This window comes from Hyaena hyaena, unplaced genomic scaffold (assembly GCF_003009895.1).
Source record: "Hyaena hyaena isolate Hyena2069 unplaced genomic scaffold, ASM300989v1 scaffold_357, whole genome shotgun sequence".
Taxonomy (NCBI): Eukaryota; Metazoa; Chordata; class Mammalia; order Carnivora; family Hyaenidae; genus Hyaena; species Hyaena hyaena.
In genome coordinates, this window is record NW_024080990.1 from 1126811 (window position 1) to 1142669 (window position 15859).

Sequence of the window (15859 nt, forward strand, 5' to 3'; positions counted from 1 at the left end):
GAAGACATAATTCATAAAGCTATAAAATAATTCATTCAAATTCTGGCATTCAGTAAGTTTATTCAACTTCATGACTTAATTTACCTGAACTCTACAGGATAAACAAGACTGTCACCTCCTCCTTGACTTCTATGACACTAAGTCTCTCCTGACTCTATTATTTTAGATCACATTTCTGTTTCTTTCCCTTAAATGTTGGTGAATAACAGAATTTGATCCTCAGTCCTCTTCTCTTTTGTAATGCACTAACCCTGGTCCATGCTTATGATTAACAAATTTATCTCTAGACCTGACCATATTCCTGAATCACAGACCTATATTTCAAGTGCTCACTTGTATCTCTACAAACCCTTCAAACCCTCTTCCTCTACATCTCAGGTGACACTTCCTACCATAATCCTTCTCAAAGAATGATACTACCATCTACCTACTCCTCGAGTCAAAACCAGGAAGTTATCCTTGATTTATTATTCTCCTACAATACTCCCATCAATCACGAAGTCTAACTTATTTCACTTTTTTAACAGGGCTCTAATCCATCCATTTCTGTCAATCCAATTCATCATTTGACTAATCTTAACTGAATATCTACTATGTACAAATCACTGTACTACACATCTGGGAAGAAATGATGATCTCAACTGTTCCCTGCCCTAATGGACCTCAACAGTAGGCTAATGAGAGCAGACAGTAATCCATTATGTGAAATATGGAAAATTAAGGGGGACCTGGGTAGCTCAGCAGTTGAGTGTCTGACTTCAGCTCAGGTCATGATCTCACAATTTGTGAATTCCAGCCCTGCGCTGGGCTCTGTGCTGACGGCTTGGAACCTGGAGCCTGCTTTGGATACTGCGTCTCCCTCTCTCTCTGGCCCTCCCCACCTTGTGTTCTATCTTTCTCTCTCCCTCTCAAAAATAAACATAAAAAAATTTTAAAAAAGGAAAATGGAAAATTATAACTGTGACAAGTCTTATGAATTAGAACTTACACATGTGAGTAGGTATGGGAATTCTGACTTAATCACGGAAATCAGGAAAGACGTGAGCTTAAATCTAAGGGATTCATAGGAGGCAACCACATGAAGGTGAGGAAAAAGTATTAGAGGAGAGATAACACAAACAAAGACCCTGTGATAGAAGACAAATACCAGTGTAAGTACTAAAAGAAAGCCAATGTGGCTGGAATGCAGAAAACACAGAATGTAGAGGGGAATGAAACTAGAAAGATAGGTACAGGTCAGACCTTGAGAACTTCATCACTTATGAAATATTGCAATATTCTGTAAATTGACCTCAATCAATACCTCCAATCCATTCTTTAACCAATTATCCCTAGAGTGATTTTCCTCAACACTAATATATTGTCGCCTGCATATTTAAGATCTCTCAATGGCTCCCCATCATTCGAAGATAATATTCAAACTGTAACACAGTATATCAGGCCCTTCATGATCTGGACTACAATGTCTTTACTTTAAAACAAGCTGCCCCATTTTTACCACAGTTATGCTGGAAATATTCATTATTTCACCAGCTTGTTCCCTCCTACCACTGCCTTTATAAATGCTGTACACTTGCCAACACACCTTTTCCTGCCTTGATTGTTGGCAACTTTCTATTCCCTTTCCAAGACCTGGTTCAAGCACCACTTCCAAAATATAGGTAACTGAGTAAGATTTTCCTTTAATTTCTTTACAATAAAAGAAAAAGTTTTTTTCCATATTTTGAGAGCAACATATGTTCCATAAAAAAATAACAAAAATTTGCAAAAAAATAAAGGGAAGGTTTTGATGTTACAGAGAGAAGACCAAAACAAGACAAAAGAGGAAAGAAAATACACAAGGGACTGATCAGTGAAACAGGTTCTAAATCTTAAGACCCTGGCAGAACCATTGGTGATGGTGGGGTGGAGTAGCACAGTTGAGATTTGAAAAAGTTTTCCTAAAGATTGTCAACAATAATTTAATTTTAGAAGAAAACAGTGGGACTTCAGATCATTTTCTGTTTCTACAGAAAAGTGCAAAGGAATATAAACAGACATTGTGAGAATTAAAAAGTTCCAAAACATTGCATAGTTACCTACCTTTTATCTTTACTAGAGTTGAGATAATTATTGTGTATGTTTGCTCAGGTACAAATATAAGATATAATTTACTTCAAATTACCAATTCAATTTTTATCTTCTAACTTTTTTTCCTCCTGGGTGGGATTATTTTTCTAAAATCAAAGTCATTCAGGCAATACTTACCGACTATTTCCTCCTTCTCCAGCCACAAACCGTTTCTGAGGATATTTGTCTTTAAGTTGTTTTAAAGTCATTTTCTTATGGGCTACAACCCAGACATCGCCACCTTTTCCACCTTCTCCACCTAAACGAGGGTAACCCATTCCACCACTTCCTCCCCTCGTGAAGAGTCTTAGGTTATCAATGAAGTTTCCATACTTAAGATAGGAGAGAAAGAGAGAGAGATCACTTAGATACCAAACATGCTTACCAACTTAGAACTCCTTGCAAGTCCTTTGTTGCCACTAAAGCACCTAAAAAAATCAATACTGCATTCTGAATGCCAAGACCATAATCTTTTCTTAGTTCATCTCTGGTCTGACCTCCCTTTCCCTTCTGATTAACTCCTTTAATACCTCTTTTTCCAATGATCAAGTATTGTTCACTTTTTGTCTCAAAGTTGCTGACGTTGCTCAACTTTTCAATCTAGACTTTCTCCTCTGGGTGACCTCAGACTGTACCAGCTAACTATCACCTAGGTGAGATATTCTCTATGTTTAGTCTGTTGGATATTCCAGGAGGAGGTAAACTTAACAGTCTAAAGCAACTAAGAGCAAAATCTGCTATTTAATTTACATTTGAAACCCCTTAAATAATCAACTTTTTCTTAGATATTAGTTGAAAAAATAATAGTCACCTCAGATACAACCATAATATGAAAAAAACCAAACCTTTCCTCAGGTAAATTCTGTTCCCCCAGGGTTCTTCCAAATAATGGAACCACAGTTTATCTAGTCATTGAGACTACATAGGGGAATCTCTCACTATACCTGCCTCTTTCCCCAAAGCTCTATTTCTCCTTTCTAGTACAACTTAGTATCTTGACCATTACATTAGCTCCTAAAATGTTCTTGCTGTGTCTAGACATTCCTTTTTCACCTCACTCTTTGTCTTGCTGCCTGAGCTTTTCTGAAAATGGATCTGATTTCTAACTATGTTTCTCCCCAAAAACCACTCATTTTTTTGTTTTTGCTGTTTATGAAACAGTCTACATTTCTCAGTAGTCAAAGCTCTTAACCTACCTTTCCAGTTTCATTTTCGTTCCTTCAACCTGTTCTCTCTCTCCTTCCTCACTTTGCCCTGTACATGATCTACTGTCCTATCTCTGTGGCACTCTGTTCATGTTTTTCCTCCAAAGTCATTTGTTCTTTTCCACCTACATGTTGTATTTTCTGATGTCTTTCTTTTTTAAAAATTTTTTTTCAATGTTTTATTCATTTGTGAGAGAGGGAGAGAGACAGCATGAGCAGGGGAGGGTCAGAGAGAGAAGGAGATACAGAATCTGAAACAGCCTCCAGGCTCTGAACTGGCAGTCAGCACAGAGCCCCATGTGGGGCTCGAACCATGAACTGGAACCGTGAGATCATGACCTGAGCCGAAGTTGGCCACTCAACCGACTGAGCCTCCCAGGCACCCCTCTGGTGTCTTTCTTAACACTTACCACTGACTATGCTGGGATTTCTCAGCAATTAGATCTTAATCTTATTACACCTTTTGAAAACTTATACTGCATTTATTGTTTACTTGTTTCCCTCACTAAACTTTTTGTAGGTAAAGATCCTATGTATTAACCTCTCAGACTATCAAAATTCCTTATAATGTCTTAAATTCATGGCCTTTAGTCATCTTATCTCTTATTATACCTTTTGAAAACTTGTACTGCATTTAGTGTTTGTTTCCCTCACTAAACTTTTTGTAGGTAAAGATCCTATATATTAACCTCTCAGACTATCAAAATTCCTTACAGAGTAATCTCTTAAATTCATGACCTTTAGTCACTTAGCATAGGTTAAGTATCAAAAACATCTGGGAGCTTTTTCCAAACTACATAGTCCACTGACCATTCTGCTATACTCTGGAGGAGGGGATGAGAATAGATAGGTTTAACCAGTATATTTAGCAAAAGTTCCTTTGGTGATTCTGATGCAGTCTAGATCTCAGATTGCAGTGGATAGGCGCACAACAAAGATTCATATATTAGGCTTTAAATATGCAAATATAGTCATGAAATATGACTATATTCATATTGTAAGGGAACAAGGTAGAAAGAATATGAAGGGGTGCCTGGGTGTCTCAGTCGGTTGAGAGGTTGAGATTCCGACTTCGGCTCAGGTCACGATCTCGCGGTTGGAGCCCCGCGTCGGGCTCTGTGCTGACAGCGAGCTCAGGGCCCAGAGCCTCCTTTGGATTCTGTATCTCCGTCTTTCTCTGACCCTCCCCTGCTCGCTCGCTCTCTCTCTCTCAAATAAATAAAATATTTAAAAAAAATTTTTTTTAAAGAAAGAATGTGGAAAAGATGAACCTGAGGAATAAAGTATTTTTCTCTGAGGGTGAAGAATTGATTCTTCCAGGCTACATCAGAAACGCATCACATATAAGTGAAGAGATTCCCCTTGCAAGCAACGTGGAGGGGAAGTGGCTGCTCACGGTAGTACCCCCACACAAGCAGCTCTTTACGACTTACCCACCAAAAAAAAAAAAAAAAAAAATAGTAGTCGTCTCTTTTTAGTTGAAACATTAGTTACCTCATATGCCCAAGTACTACCTTTCACAAGTCTCTTTTCTTTTGACTACCTATTTTCTGGGAAATAGAAGGTTAAAGTATAATTTAATTCAGAAATATTACTCAGGCCTCTACCTCCAATAAAACGAAAGTTCCTGTTTTTAAAGTTCCGTTCAATGCGTGCCACATTTTTTACTCATCTAGATTCATCAGACTCAGAGGTTTAGGAAGCAAACTTCGGAGAAGCTGACGTGTTTTTAATAACGCCAGTTAAGTTTCCAAATACATTATTAGTAAATAATAACCTCTTACAGAGGTTTTTTTTTATTTGAAACAACTGTAAATCTTTACAGTAATGATTCTAAAACTGGCACTGCATACAAAATGAACTAAATTTCTTGCAAGTGGGAAACCAATTACATTATTTTCGTTTTCTGATTGTCTTTAGAAAGCTCTTAAATACCGTCCACTTGAAGAAAACATACATAAGAACAGGCTACCGATATTACTACCTAAAAGAAAAAAGACACTGAGCCAAAAGAAAAAGTCAACCCTACACACTACGTAAACTACGTTGCATATCTAAAAGCTAGATTTCCTCAGTAACCCATTCCACGTGGACACAATTCCCCTGAAGAACCTCAAAACCTGGGCCCCTAAACAACCGTTCTAAGCGTTCCAGGTAGATACACTGTCCCATTCCTCACAAGCCAAGCCTGACTCGGAAGGACTGAGAACCATAGTAGAACACGCAGAAAAAAGGCCTCCGGAAAGAAAATGGGGGAGGGAGGGAAGAGAGGGGAACCAAAGCCTTCAGGTGGGGCTACAGGCACCAAGTTGTCGAGATTCAGGCGGAGAGGTACCAGTCACGGACCTTTCTGAACCACACGCAACTGCACCGCACCATAACTGAGACGCTCCAGCGCTGACTCCCTCGGAAAGTGTACACATTGAGGCACCGCGCAGAATTTTTACGTCACCATTGGCCGCCAACGCGATATTTCCTCTGCACACTCCGGCGGGGACCGCGCATGCGCCATATGACGGACTCCCACCGACTGGCGGGATCGCTGGCGCAGGCGCTGAGCGGTGTGCCTCAGTGGCAGGTGGAGGAAAGTGACTTCCGTTTAGGCGTAAACCTGCGAAAAACTGAGAGAACGTCGAGGGGCCGCTGTGGGAAGGGTCAGTCGAATGCAGAGTGGATACCTCGGGATTGAGCACTTTATATGGGATGGCACTGGAGACTGGACGGCTTTGAAGCAATTTTTACGCTAATTGAGGAAACCAAAGGTACCACACAGCCTTCAGTCGGTGAAGCGGAGTGGAAAAAACAAAACACACACACAAAAAGAAACACCAACAGACAATAAAACCAAACGCGTAAAAGACAGAAATTCAGCTGCGAAAGAGCCTGAAAGGCTGTTCATTCATTGACGAGTTAAGTAATCTCTAGTAAAAGCCCAGAGACCATGCATTTCAAACCTGGGACACAAATGTCAGGACCTGAGGTCTGTAACAATTTCACTGTGTGTAGTGGGGAAGGGAAATTGTCTTCAACCGTTTGTGAGACAGTAGCTTCTTGTAGGTGTGTAGACAAGGGTCTTCCTCCACTGGACGTCTGAAGCGTGCCTTTGGGAGAATTAGGGTACTTTCCCTCTGCCTGGGCAGGACCAGCAGAGAATGGCCAGATCCCAGCTGCTTCCCTCACCTCTCCCCATGGCCTCCTGTAATTAAAAACAAAACAAAACAAAACAAAACATCTACAGCCAAGTTAGACAGCCCTGCACCAAGCTGCTAATCGCACAGTAATCTTTCTTAACCACTCAGGCTGTTCATTTCTGGAATCCTTTTCATACTTCTACCCCTCATTTATTAAAGTGATTATTTGGGGGGCGCCCGGGTGGCTTAGTCGGTTAAGCGTCTGACTTTCGCTCAGGTCATGATCTCTCGGTTCGTGGGTTCGGGCCCCGCGTCGGGCTCTGTGCTGACTGCCAGCTCAGAGCCTGGAGCCTATTTCAGAGCCTGTGACACTCTCTCTCTCTCTCTGACCTTCCCCTGCTCACGCTGTCTCTCTCTCTCTCTCTCTCTCTCTGCTAGAAATAAATAAAAAACATTTAAAAATTTTTAAAAAAAGAAAGTGATTATTTGGAAATACAAAATATGAAAAAAAAAGAAAAAAAGCCCTCTCTGCTGCTACTGAAGCTCACTCTTCCCCACCAGTCAATAAAGTTGGGGTTGTCGTTTCACTTGTGATTAATTAATCGGAACATTAGGTTGTTAGTAGGTAGGAACTTAGTTTAATCTTGATAATTTTTGCTGCCATTTAGATTACTATCTTTACTGGGTCTTTTTCTTCTGTTAGAACAGTGTGAAGCCCAATCTATTTATTTATTTTCTAATTTTTTTCTTTTTAATGGACACAAGCCAAAATGATTTTCTTTCACATAACATATACACAGGAAAATCAAAAAAGCAAATCAAAATAAATGAGAAAATGATACTAAAATATCCTAAAATACAGAGGAATGTTATGTACTATAAACAGAGGAGAAAGCATATTTTGCTTGAACAAAACGTGGTCAGAATCTGAGATATTTATTACACGTACGGTTATCAGATAGTAAAAGAAACATGAAACTAGAAACTGTTGCCTTTAGGGGCGCCTGGGTGGCTCAGTCGGTTAGACATCTGACTTCGCTCAGGTAATGATCTCACGATTCGTGGGTTCGAGTCCCGCGTCAGGCTCTGTACTGACAGCTAGCTCAGAGCCTGGAGCCTGTTTCAGATTCTTTATCTCCCTCTCTCTCTGACTCTCCCCTGCTCACGCTGTCTCTCTCTTTCTCAGAAATAAATAAAAAATGTTAAAAAAAAAAAAAAGAAAGAAATGACCAAGCTTTAAAAGAAAGAAAAAAAGAAAGAAACTGTTGCCTTTAAAATGTGCAGGTAAAATGAACATGAGGTGAAATGACCCAAGGCATCATCCAGACCTGATGCAAAAATCGTTATTGGACAAAAAAATTACTACCTCCGCCATTGAGAAGACAAAACACCTTACCCATGGTTGCTCAGGAGATAAAAGTATAGGCAAAACATTAAACTTAGTAGCATTAGAGAATTTGGCATAATAGACATGATACTCCCAAATGAGTCACTGGCATAACTCACAATTTGATTTAAAAAAATGTTTAATATAAGCTAGAGTTATTCTAATAAAAAATTTTTAATAAGCATTTCATTTTGAAATAAGTTCAAATTTATAAAAGTTATAAAATAGCCCATTTCCATATACCATTTGCTCAGCTTGCCCTAATGTTAACCATTTGTCAAAACTATGGAATTTATGTTGGTATAATACCATAGACTTGATTTGATCTCATTACTTTTTCAACTACAACTTTTTTCTGTTCCAGAACATAATCCTGGATACCACATTACATTAAACTGATAAATATTTTAGTATAGCTATTACCTTGGGGATAAAATGAACAAACATATAATTAACAAATCTAACATTTAAAATTTTTGTACTGTTTAGTTTTGTCAGCAGACTAAAATGAGAACAAACTGATTATTTGCTTTATAGTTTATCTAAATTGATCTTTTGTCCTCTCACCTTCTATTAATTAGATTCCTACCTTTTTTCTATCATGCTTTTGATTCTGTCCAAGAGAAGTCAACATAACTAAGTTATAGGGTCCATATGTGAGACTGCAAAGATAGAGTCTGTCATCAATTTTATACTCCCTTGGGTATTCATTAATTTCCTGGAAATGCCAGGCTCTTCTCCTCTATACCAAAAACTAATTTTCTAGGACCCATAAGGGAACTCTTAATGTGGCCTTTTCTCCTCCAATGGGCCTCTTTAGTTCCCTCTTTTTTTTTCTCTCTCTTGTATCAAAACTTAGCAAATATATAGCTTATTTCCTGAGGATACTTCCAAGGACTGGCCAGCTATTCTGACAAAATAATTGTGTCAAGATGTTTCTAGGTGAAATTGGCATAAAGTTACTCCTAGTAAAAATAATTACATACTAAATGGCTTCCAATTACTTCATTGAGGAGAAATAACTCTATTGCTGGAATTTTCAGGGGCCATGGCAAGTCAATGGAAGAGGTTTTGGTGGATGGGCAGGTCTTCCAGATCTGCTTAAGTCAGATGCTTCCTGTGATAACAACCATGGGCCTAAAACAGGATGGACTTGGAACTAAGTGGGAAAGATGGAGGTTAAACATGTGAATAAATAGGCCTGTTTCTTTTTTATTAATTAAAAAAAATTTAATGTTTGTTTTTGAGAGAGACAGAGAGAGACAGAGAGGGAGAGGGAGAGAGGTGGAAAGAGAGGGAGACACAGAATACAAAGCAGGCTGCAGGCTCTGAGCTGTCAGTACAGACACTGACATGGGGCTTGAACTCCTAGATCCATGAGATCATGACCAGAGTCAAAGTCGGATTCTTAACCTAGTGAGTCACGCAGGCACCTCAAGTCTGTTTCTTTTCATGATATAAATAACTACTCAGATTTGCAGGAAATTTCATATACAATACATAGTTGAAAATTTAGTGCTATTTTATACTAAAGCACTATAAACATATTTTTATATTCATCTCATTTTGCTCTATTAATATACTCAGGAGGCAATATACTCTAAAGTTTAGGGGTGCCTGGGTGGCTCAGTCGGTTAAGCGTCCGACCTCGTCTCAGGTCATGATCTCACGGTTCGTGGGTTCGAGCCCCGCATCGGGCTCTGTGCTGACAGCTAGCTCACAGCCTGGAGCCTGCTTCAGATTCTGTATCTCCCTCTCTTTCTGACCCTCCCCTGCTCACGCTGTCTCTCTCTCTCTCAGAAATAAACATTTTTAAAAAATTTAAAAGAAATAAAGTTTACCCCAGAATTTGCTATGAATTAACTTTCTGCTACTCTTCAGCATCTACAGGCTTTTTTTTTTTTAACATCTACAGTTTTGTTTTGAATATTATAAATTAGCAAGAAGTAATCATTAGATTGGATTTACTAGTACTTACTAACAAAATGTTTTCTCTCTGCATCTCCTTTTCCAGAGCCACCCCAAGGACAAAATGTTGAAATAATAGTTTGTTTTCAGTATTCTCAACCTTCCCTTTCTGCACTTCTCCCCCCCTCCCCCACTACAATTACTTTTTACCACAGGTACTAACTACTCTTCTGCTATCTTCTCACAGTACCCATGAAAACTGGATCTCAGACATGAATATGATACCTGCATTTTACAACCTGACATGATTTTAACCCCATGTGTTAATTCTCTCAGGGCATCTACTTTTAGTTTTTCTATTTGTGGAATGAACAAAAGGCCCTCACTTCTACTAAAAACAATCTCAAGCTTGTGGGAAATCCTTCAGTGGGGGAATATGTGGAAAGAGGAAGGCTTCAGTATAACAGAAGGTGGCAGCTTACATTGCTTCTTAAGATTCATTCTAACTTTAATTATTTTATTAATTCTATACGAAATTGTTATTAGGCTTCACTGGTTTTCATGTACAGAGGAAATAATTTAACCCAAAGGTCTTTTTCTTTGAAATTCTTTATCTATATGATCTCTAGAGGTGTTTTATCCCTCTTAAACATGTGCATTTGATCATATCACTGTATTTTATGATCTTAGAATGACTGCTGTTGTTCCAGCCATCATATCCATGTTCCAGGTAAGAACATTTATAAAATTTCTTTCTTGGAAGTTCCATCCTTATGTCTTATTGCCACTTCAATCTTGTAGAGCTCTTTTTTTTTTTTTTTTTTTAAATAAACTGGCTACATTGTCATCTCCAACTGTTTAGGTGTGTATGTCTTGTACTTTTTAGTATTTCACAACAGGGTCCATTTGGCTCAGGCCTCAGACTCAATATATGCTCCCTGCATTTGTTAATTAATTTGTTCTCAAGAAAAACAGTGACTATATTGCTAATTCCTATGACATATGAATCACCTGAAGCGAGGCACAGAGTTATTCTCACATGTTAGCCTCATAACATAAATTCTTTCAGTTTCATGTCATTAAAAATATTGTTACTCTGAGAACAGTTATAAATTGGGGTCTGAAACTCAGTGATTAAATCAAGTTCTTCTAGGTAATAAAGGCAAATAGGTTGAACAAATGAGAGCCATATACCAGTTAAACTTCATCTCTCTAGATTAAAATGTAATAATGTCAAAGTGAGGGCCTCTGGCCACGTAATTATTGCCCTGAAATAAAACCTATGTGAATAAAAAGAGTAGATTTATTGCCTTTCTTCCTAGGGATTTATGATGTGTTCTTTCTTTGATTCATACAGCAAATACCAAATTACGAATTTATCCCATATACTCAGCTATGGGCTGGAACACTGCCATGTTACTGGAATAACTGAGCAAGAATAAGAAGAGTAGTTGTATTAATGAAATTAAGAGTAAATTCTAATATTTCTGATACCTGAATTCATAGTGAGTAGAGAAACTTATTCCTACTGAACATTATATTGCTTTGTTATTCATGCACCCTGTTTTTAATTTGAAGAATGTTATTGAAAGGTTATTTTCTTAGAAATATTTATAGAATCCTAAGAATTAGTTGAATCATATTTTTAAGACCCCCCAGTGTCAACCATCTATATTAGAGGGATAAAAGTATTTTAAGGGGCTTCCACTATACTATGAGTCATTGATTGCTCTCTTTTTAATATTTTCTTGTAATCATCTACAGGTATAAGAATGGCCATGGAATTTTCAGAAGGACCTTTGATAATACTGCTTCCTACTTGTCCAAAACAAGAGCACTCATACAGCAGGAAATTCAGTAATGTATTAAAGATTCTCATTTATCTAACCCATTTTCTTTGTTGCTTGTTACTGATACTTTATAAACAAAATCCACTGATAGTAAAATAGAATTCTTAGATAATTTGAATAATAATTCAAAATAAGGAAACAAATGTTTATATTAACATACTCATGTATTATTTTAAGTCTTTATTACTGCCTCATCATAAATTATCTAGAATATTCTCTTGGAGGGGGAGGTATTGTAAGAACATTTAAGTAATTGTCCTATTGTTAACAAAACCCAAGTTTGGATGCCCATTGCTCAATGGCTCAAGGCCAATACTCAAGATACGAGTTTTGATTGGAAAGGAATATGAGCTTTATTCAGGAGGCCAGCGACCTGGGAAGAAGATGGACTTTTGTCCAAAGGCCAACTCCTAAGTTTCTGCCTGGCCCAGAGATTTTTTAATTGGTTTAATCAGTTAAGGGAATACAGTGGCCTGTGATACTTCTTGATTATGTGCAGACTCGATGATGCCAGCTACAGAGTTATCTTGGTACTTGGAAGTTGTGCAGGAAGTTCTGGTTTCTTGGTGTCCAGGGCTGATTGTGCAAGAAGATCTGGTTCCTAGATACCAGGCAGTGGTTGTACGAGAGTACTCTATTCTTTCTGCAAAGGAGAGAAAAGCCTATAGATGCACAAAGGTCAGTAAAGTCATTTGTGTGACTTTAAAAAGAAGAAAACATTTTGCTAAAAGATTGCTGGACTAATCAGAAAGCCAAGGTGGCTTCAAGCAGACGTGCTGGCCTCAGTGGCCAAGGAAAGTTTTGGATCCTTATTCCCCAAGGCTAGTGGTCTGCAAATCTCAAAGAAGCCAGCCAAATTAGTTCTGTTGCAGATCAAGGGCCTTAAGTCAGCAGGCAAGGAGTGTGTTAACTTAAAACAAGTTAGCCTTTAAGACTGGCTGGAGTGCTGTTACACTATACATGTGTATTAGACTATCACTCCACACATGGTAAGCTACAGCTTTGGAATGGAATAGCATTTGTGCACATCATACCCATTATGTAGCCTACATAGGACACATGGCAGAGACTATACTCTGAGAAGGTGAACAACACATAACGTTTTTGAGGACATGGTTGTGTGTGCAAAAATGAAATTTATTAAGAACGTATTTTGTTCAAGAGTTGTAGAGAACATAAAAAATATATAGTGTTTTTAATCTTTCTTAAGGGTCATAGGCACCTTTAAAGAGATAATTTTAAAACATTGGATGTGTAATAATTCTGGTTGGACTTTAAATTCATTTATTTAACTAAATTCATTCATTTAAATTCATTGATTCATTCAATCTGTCTCTTCCAAAAGCACTAGGTTTCTCATTTGCTTACTGCAGAGCTCCTAGAAATTTTGGTATTCATTTCTAATATCTATTTCCCTAGCTCCCTTTCACTCTTCAACCTACTAGAGCTTTATTTCTGTTCTTAGTATTTCACTAAAGTTGCAATCACTGGATCCTTTTCTCAATTAATATTTTATTTGATCTGGAAATGTTTATTAGTGAGGCAATTATAGTTAAAAATAGTCCCAATTTTAATGACCAAACTGACAGCTAACAGATAGGAGAGGAAGAAAATGAAGATTTCAAAAGGTAATATAAAACTTTTGATTTTATATAATTCTTTTATATAATTGTTAGTAAGAAAAATTATCCTCAAACCCCAGTATGTAACAAAACTTTGTGCAAAACAACCTAGTTTGGCAATTATGCCTAAGCATTGGCCCCACTGACCTAACAGAATGCTAAGAAAGTTTCTGATGAGTCAAAATGAGGTGGCAATAGTTGAACAATGGAAAGGATGAGTCTGTATCTAGGGCAAGTAAAGGCTCTAGGGAGCATTTTAGGGTGGAATTGGTTTAAGGCTTATGTGTGAGTGATTTTTTAAAAAATTACTTTTACTTTGAACAAGCCCTAAGCATAAGACCTAATAAAACACTTTTTTTTTTTGCTTCCCATTATCTCTTTAAATGTTTCCAGTGGTGGGAGTTTTTCTACACTATTGAATTCCAGGATTCAATACAAAGTTCCAGGATTTATTTTCTACTCACTCATAGATAATAAGCATTCCTTGAAAACATTTTCAGGCCCCGAACAGTCTGGATTCAGAAATTAGAATGTTTGTTCTTTTTTTTTTTTTAATGTTTTATTTATTTTTGAGAGGGATAGAGAGACAGCACGAGCGGGGGAGGGCCAGAGTGAGAGGGAGACACGGAATCCAAAGACAGGCTCCAGGCTCTGAGCTAACTGTCAGCACAGAGCCCGATGCGGGACTTGAACCCACAAACCTTAAGATCATGACCTGAGCCAAAGTTGGAGGCTTAACCGACTGAGCCACCCAGGTGCCCCTAGAGTGTTTGTTCTTATGTAATAATGAAAACTATGCACTTAACTCAAAATTAAAATTTTCCTCCCTCTTTCAGCCAGTGCTGATTTTAGGTGCCATTTTGCTGACCTTGGTTTCAGGCCATTCTAGGTTTGGAGCATGAGAAGGAGGAAGAAAAGATAATGAGAATATTTTTACTTGAACTTGGCTTTGGTGGACTACATTTGAGTTCCTGGGATTGGCAGGTGTTTAGAGCTAACTTTTTCATGGATACTTTTATGGGTACTTGGAAGAGTCCCACCACTGAGGTCTCTCACCTCTGGTTCCCTAGTAGATAATCTGTGTTTGAACACTGCCTTGAGATTCCGTCCACCCTTGCTACCTCTAGACATGAAGGATTCACTTAGATCTTATCCTTGTGGATGCCCTTCTTGATCCCTTTCAGTAGCTCTATTGAACTGAATCCAAGGTGAGTTCTTCTTCATATACGACCCACCTCCAGCCATGGGAAACACTCATGTAGACTTTACCTTGGCAAATTGGAGAGTGCAGGGCAATCTCCAAACAATAGAAAGTCTTCTTCTTTAGCACCATCGCAATTGATAAGCCAATCTCTTGACTTCTTGATTTCTCTGAACAGGAATCAGACTGGTTATTATGCCTCACCACTATAGGAGTAAAACAGTGTGCTCTCTCAGTAGGCTTCTTGGAGGCCTCTGCACATCCAAATGAAAATGAGGAAAGTGAACAGGCATCCCCTATTCTCTGTGCATTGGGGATAGAGGACATGAGAGGTCCAAGAGTTTTGTGATAATTTCCTTCAAAATCTGAATTTCTTCACTATATTGTACACTTGAAACTGATATACCACTGTACATTACTTATAGTGGAATTAATATTAATACTAAAAAATGAAAAGAATTCTGAATTTGGGTCTGGCATCTTACTTTAGTATGAAGCGTCTACTTCATACTACTTCTTGATGTGTCAGCTATAACTTGTCAATGTCCTCAGGTATTTCTTTTTGGGGAAATAGTGAAATTTCAAATGGGGAATTGAATTTGACTGAAACATGAACACATTATTTTCTATTTTTTCTTCTCTTCATGAACTTTTGTCATCTCTTTTCTTTTTTAAATATTTATTTACTTATTTATTTTACTATTATTATTTTTAAAAATTTATATCCAAGTTAGTTAGCATATAGCACAATAATGATTTCAGGAGTAGATTCCAGTGATTCATCCTCTATGTATAAGACCCAGTGCTGGTCTCTACAAGTGTCTTTCTTAATACCCCTTACTCATTTAGCCCATCCCCCCATCCATAACCCCTCCTGCAACCCTCAGTTTGTTCTCTGTATTTAAGAGTCTCTTATGTTTTGTCCCCCTCCCTGTTTTTATATTATTTTTGCTTCCCTTCCTTTATGTTCATCTGTTTGATTTTAAATTCCACATATGAATGAAGTCATATGATATTTGTCTTTCTCTGACTGACTTATTTCGCTTAGCATAATACCCTCTAGTTCCGTCCACATAATTGCAAATGGCAAGATTTCATTCTTTTTGATTGTCAAGTAATACTCCATTGTATATATATACCACATCTTCTTTATCTGTTCATCCATCAGTGGATATTTGGGCTTTTTCCATACTTTGGCTATTGTTGATAGTGCTGCTATAAACATTGGGGTGCATATGCCCCTTCGAAACAGCATACCTGTATCCCTTGGATAAATACTTAGTAGTGCAATTGCTGGGTCATAGGGCAGTTCTATTTTTAATTTTTTTGAGGAACCTCCATACTGTTTTCCAGAGTGGCTGGACCAGTTTGCATTCCCACCAGCAGTGTAAAAGAGATCCTCTTTCTCTGCATCCTCGCCTGAGTTGTTAATGTTAGCCATTTTGA

General features: G+C 37.9%; 1 protein-coding gene across 2 annotated transcripts in view; it reads right to left on the minus strand.

Moving 5' to 3' along the window:
• The window catches only part of GTPBP10 (GTP binding protein 10), a 41227-nt gene extending 35505 nt beyond the window's left edge, over positions 1-5722 (minus strand). For both annotated transcript variants that reach the window (XM_039250033.1, XM_039250032.1), the window contains exons 1-2: positions 5661-5722; positions 2248-2441 (exon numbers count right to left, since the gene is read on the minus strand). In XM_039250033.1, the coding sequence (XP_039105964.1) occupies positions 2248-2441; positions 5661-5693 (227 nt within the window). In that variant the 5' untranslated portion in view covers positions 5694-5722. The remainder of the gene's footprint in view (positions 1-2247; positions 2442-5660) is intronic.
• Positions 5723-15859: the final 10137 nt, after the last annotated feature.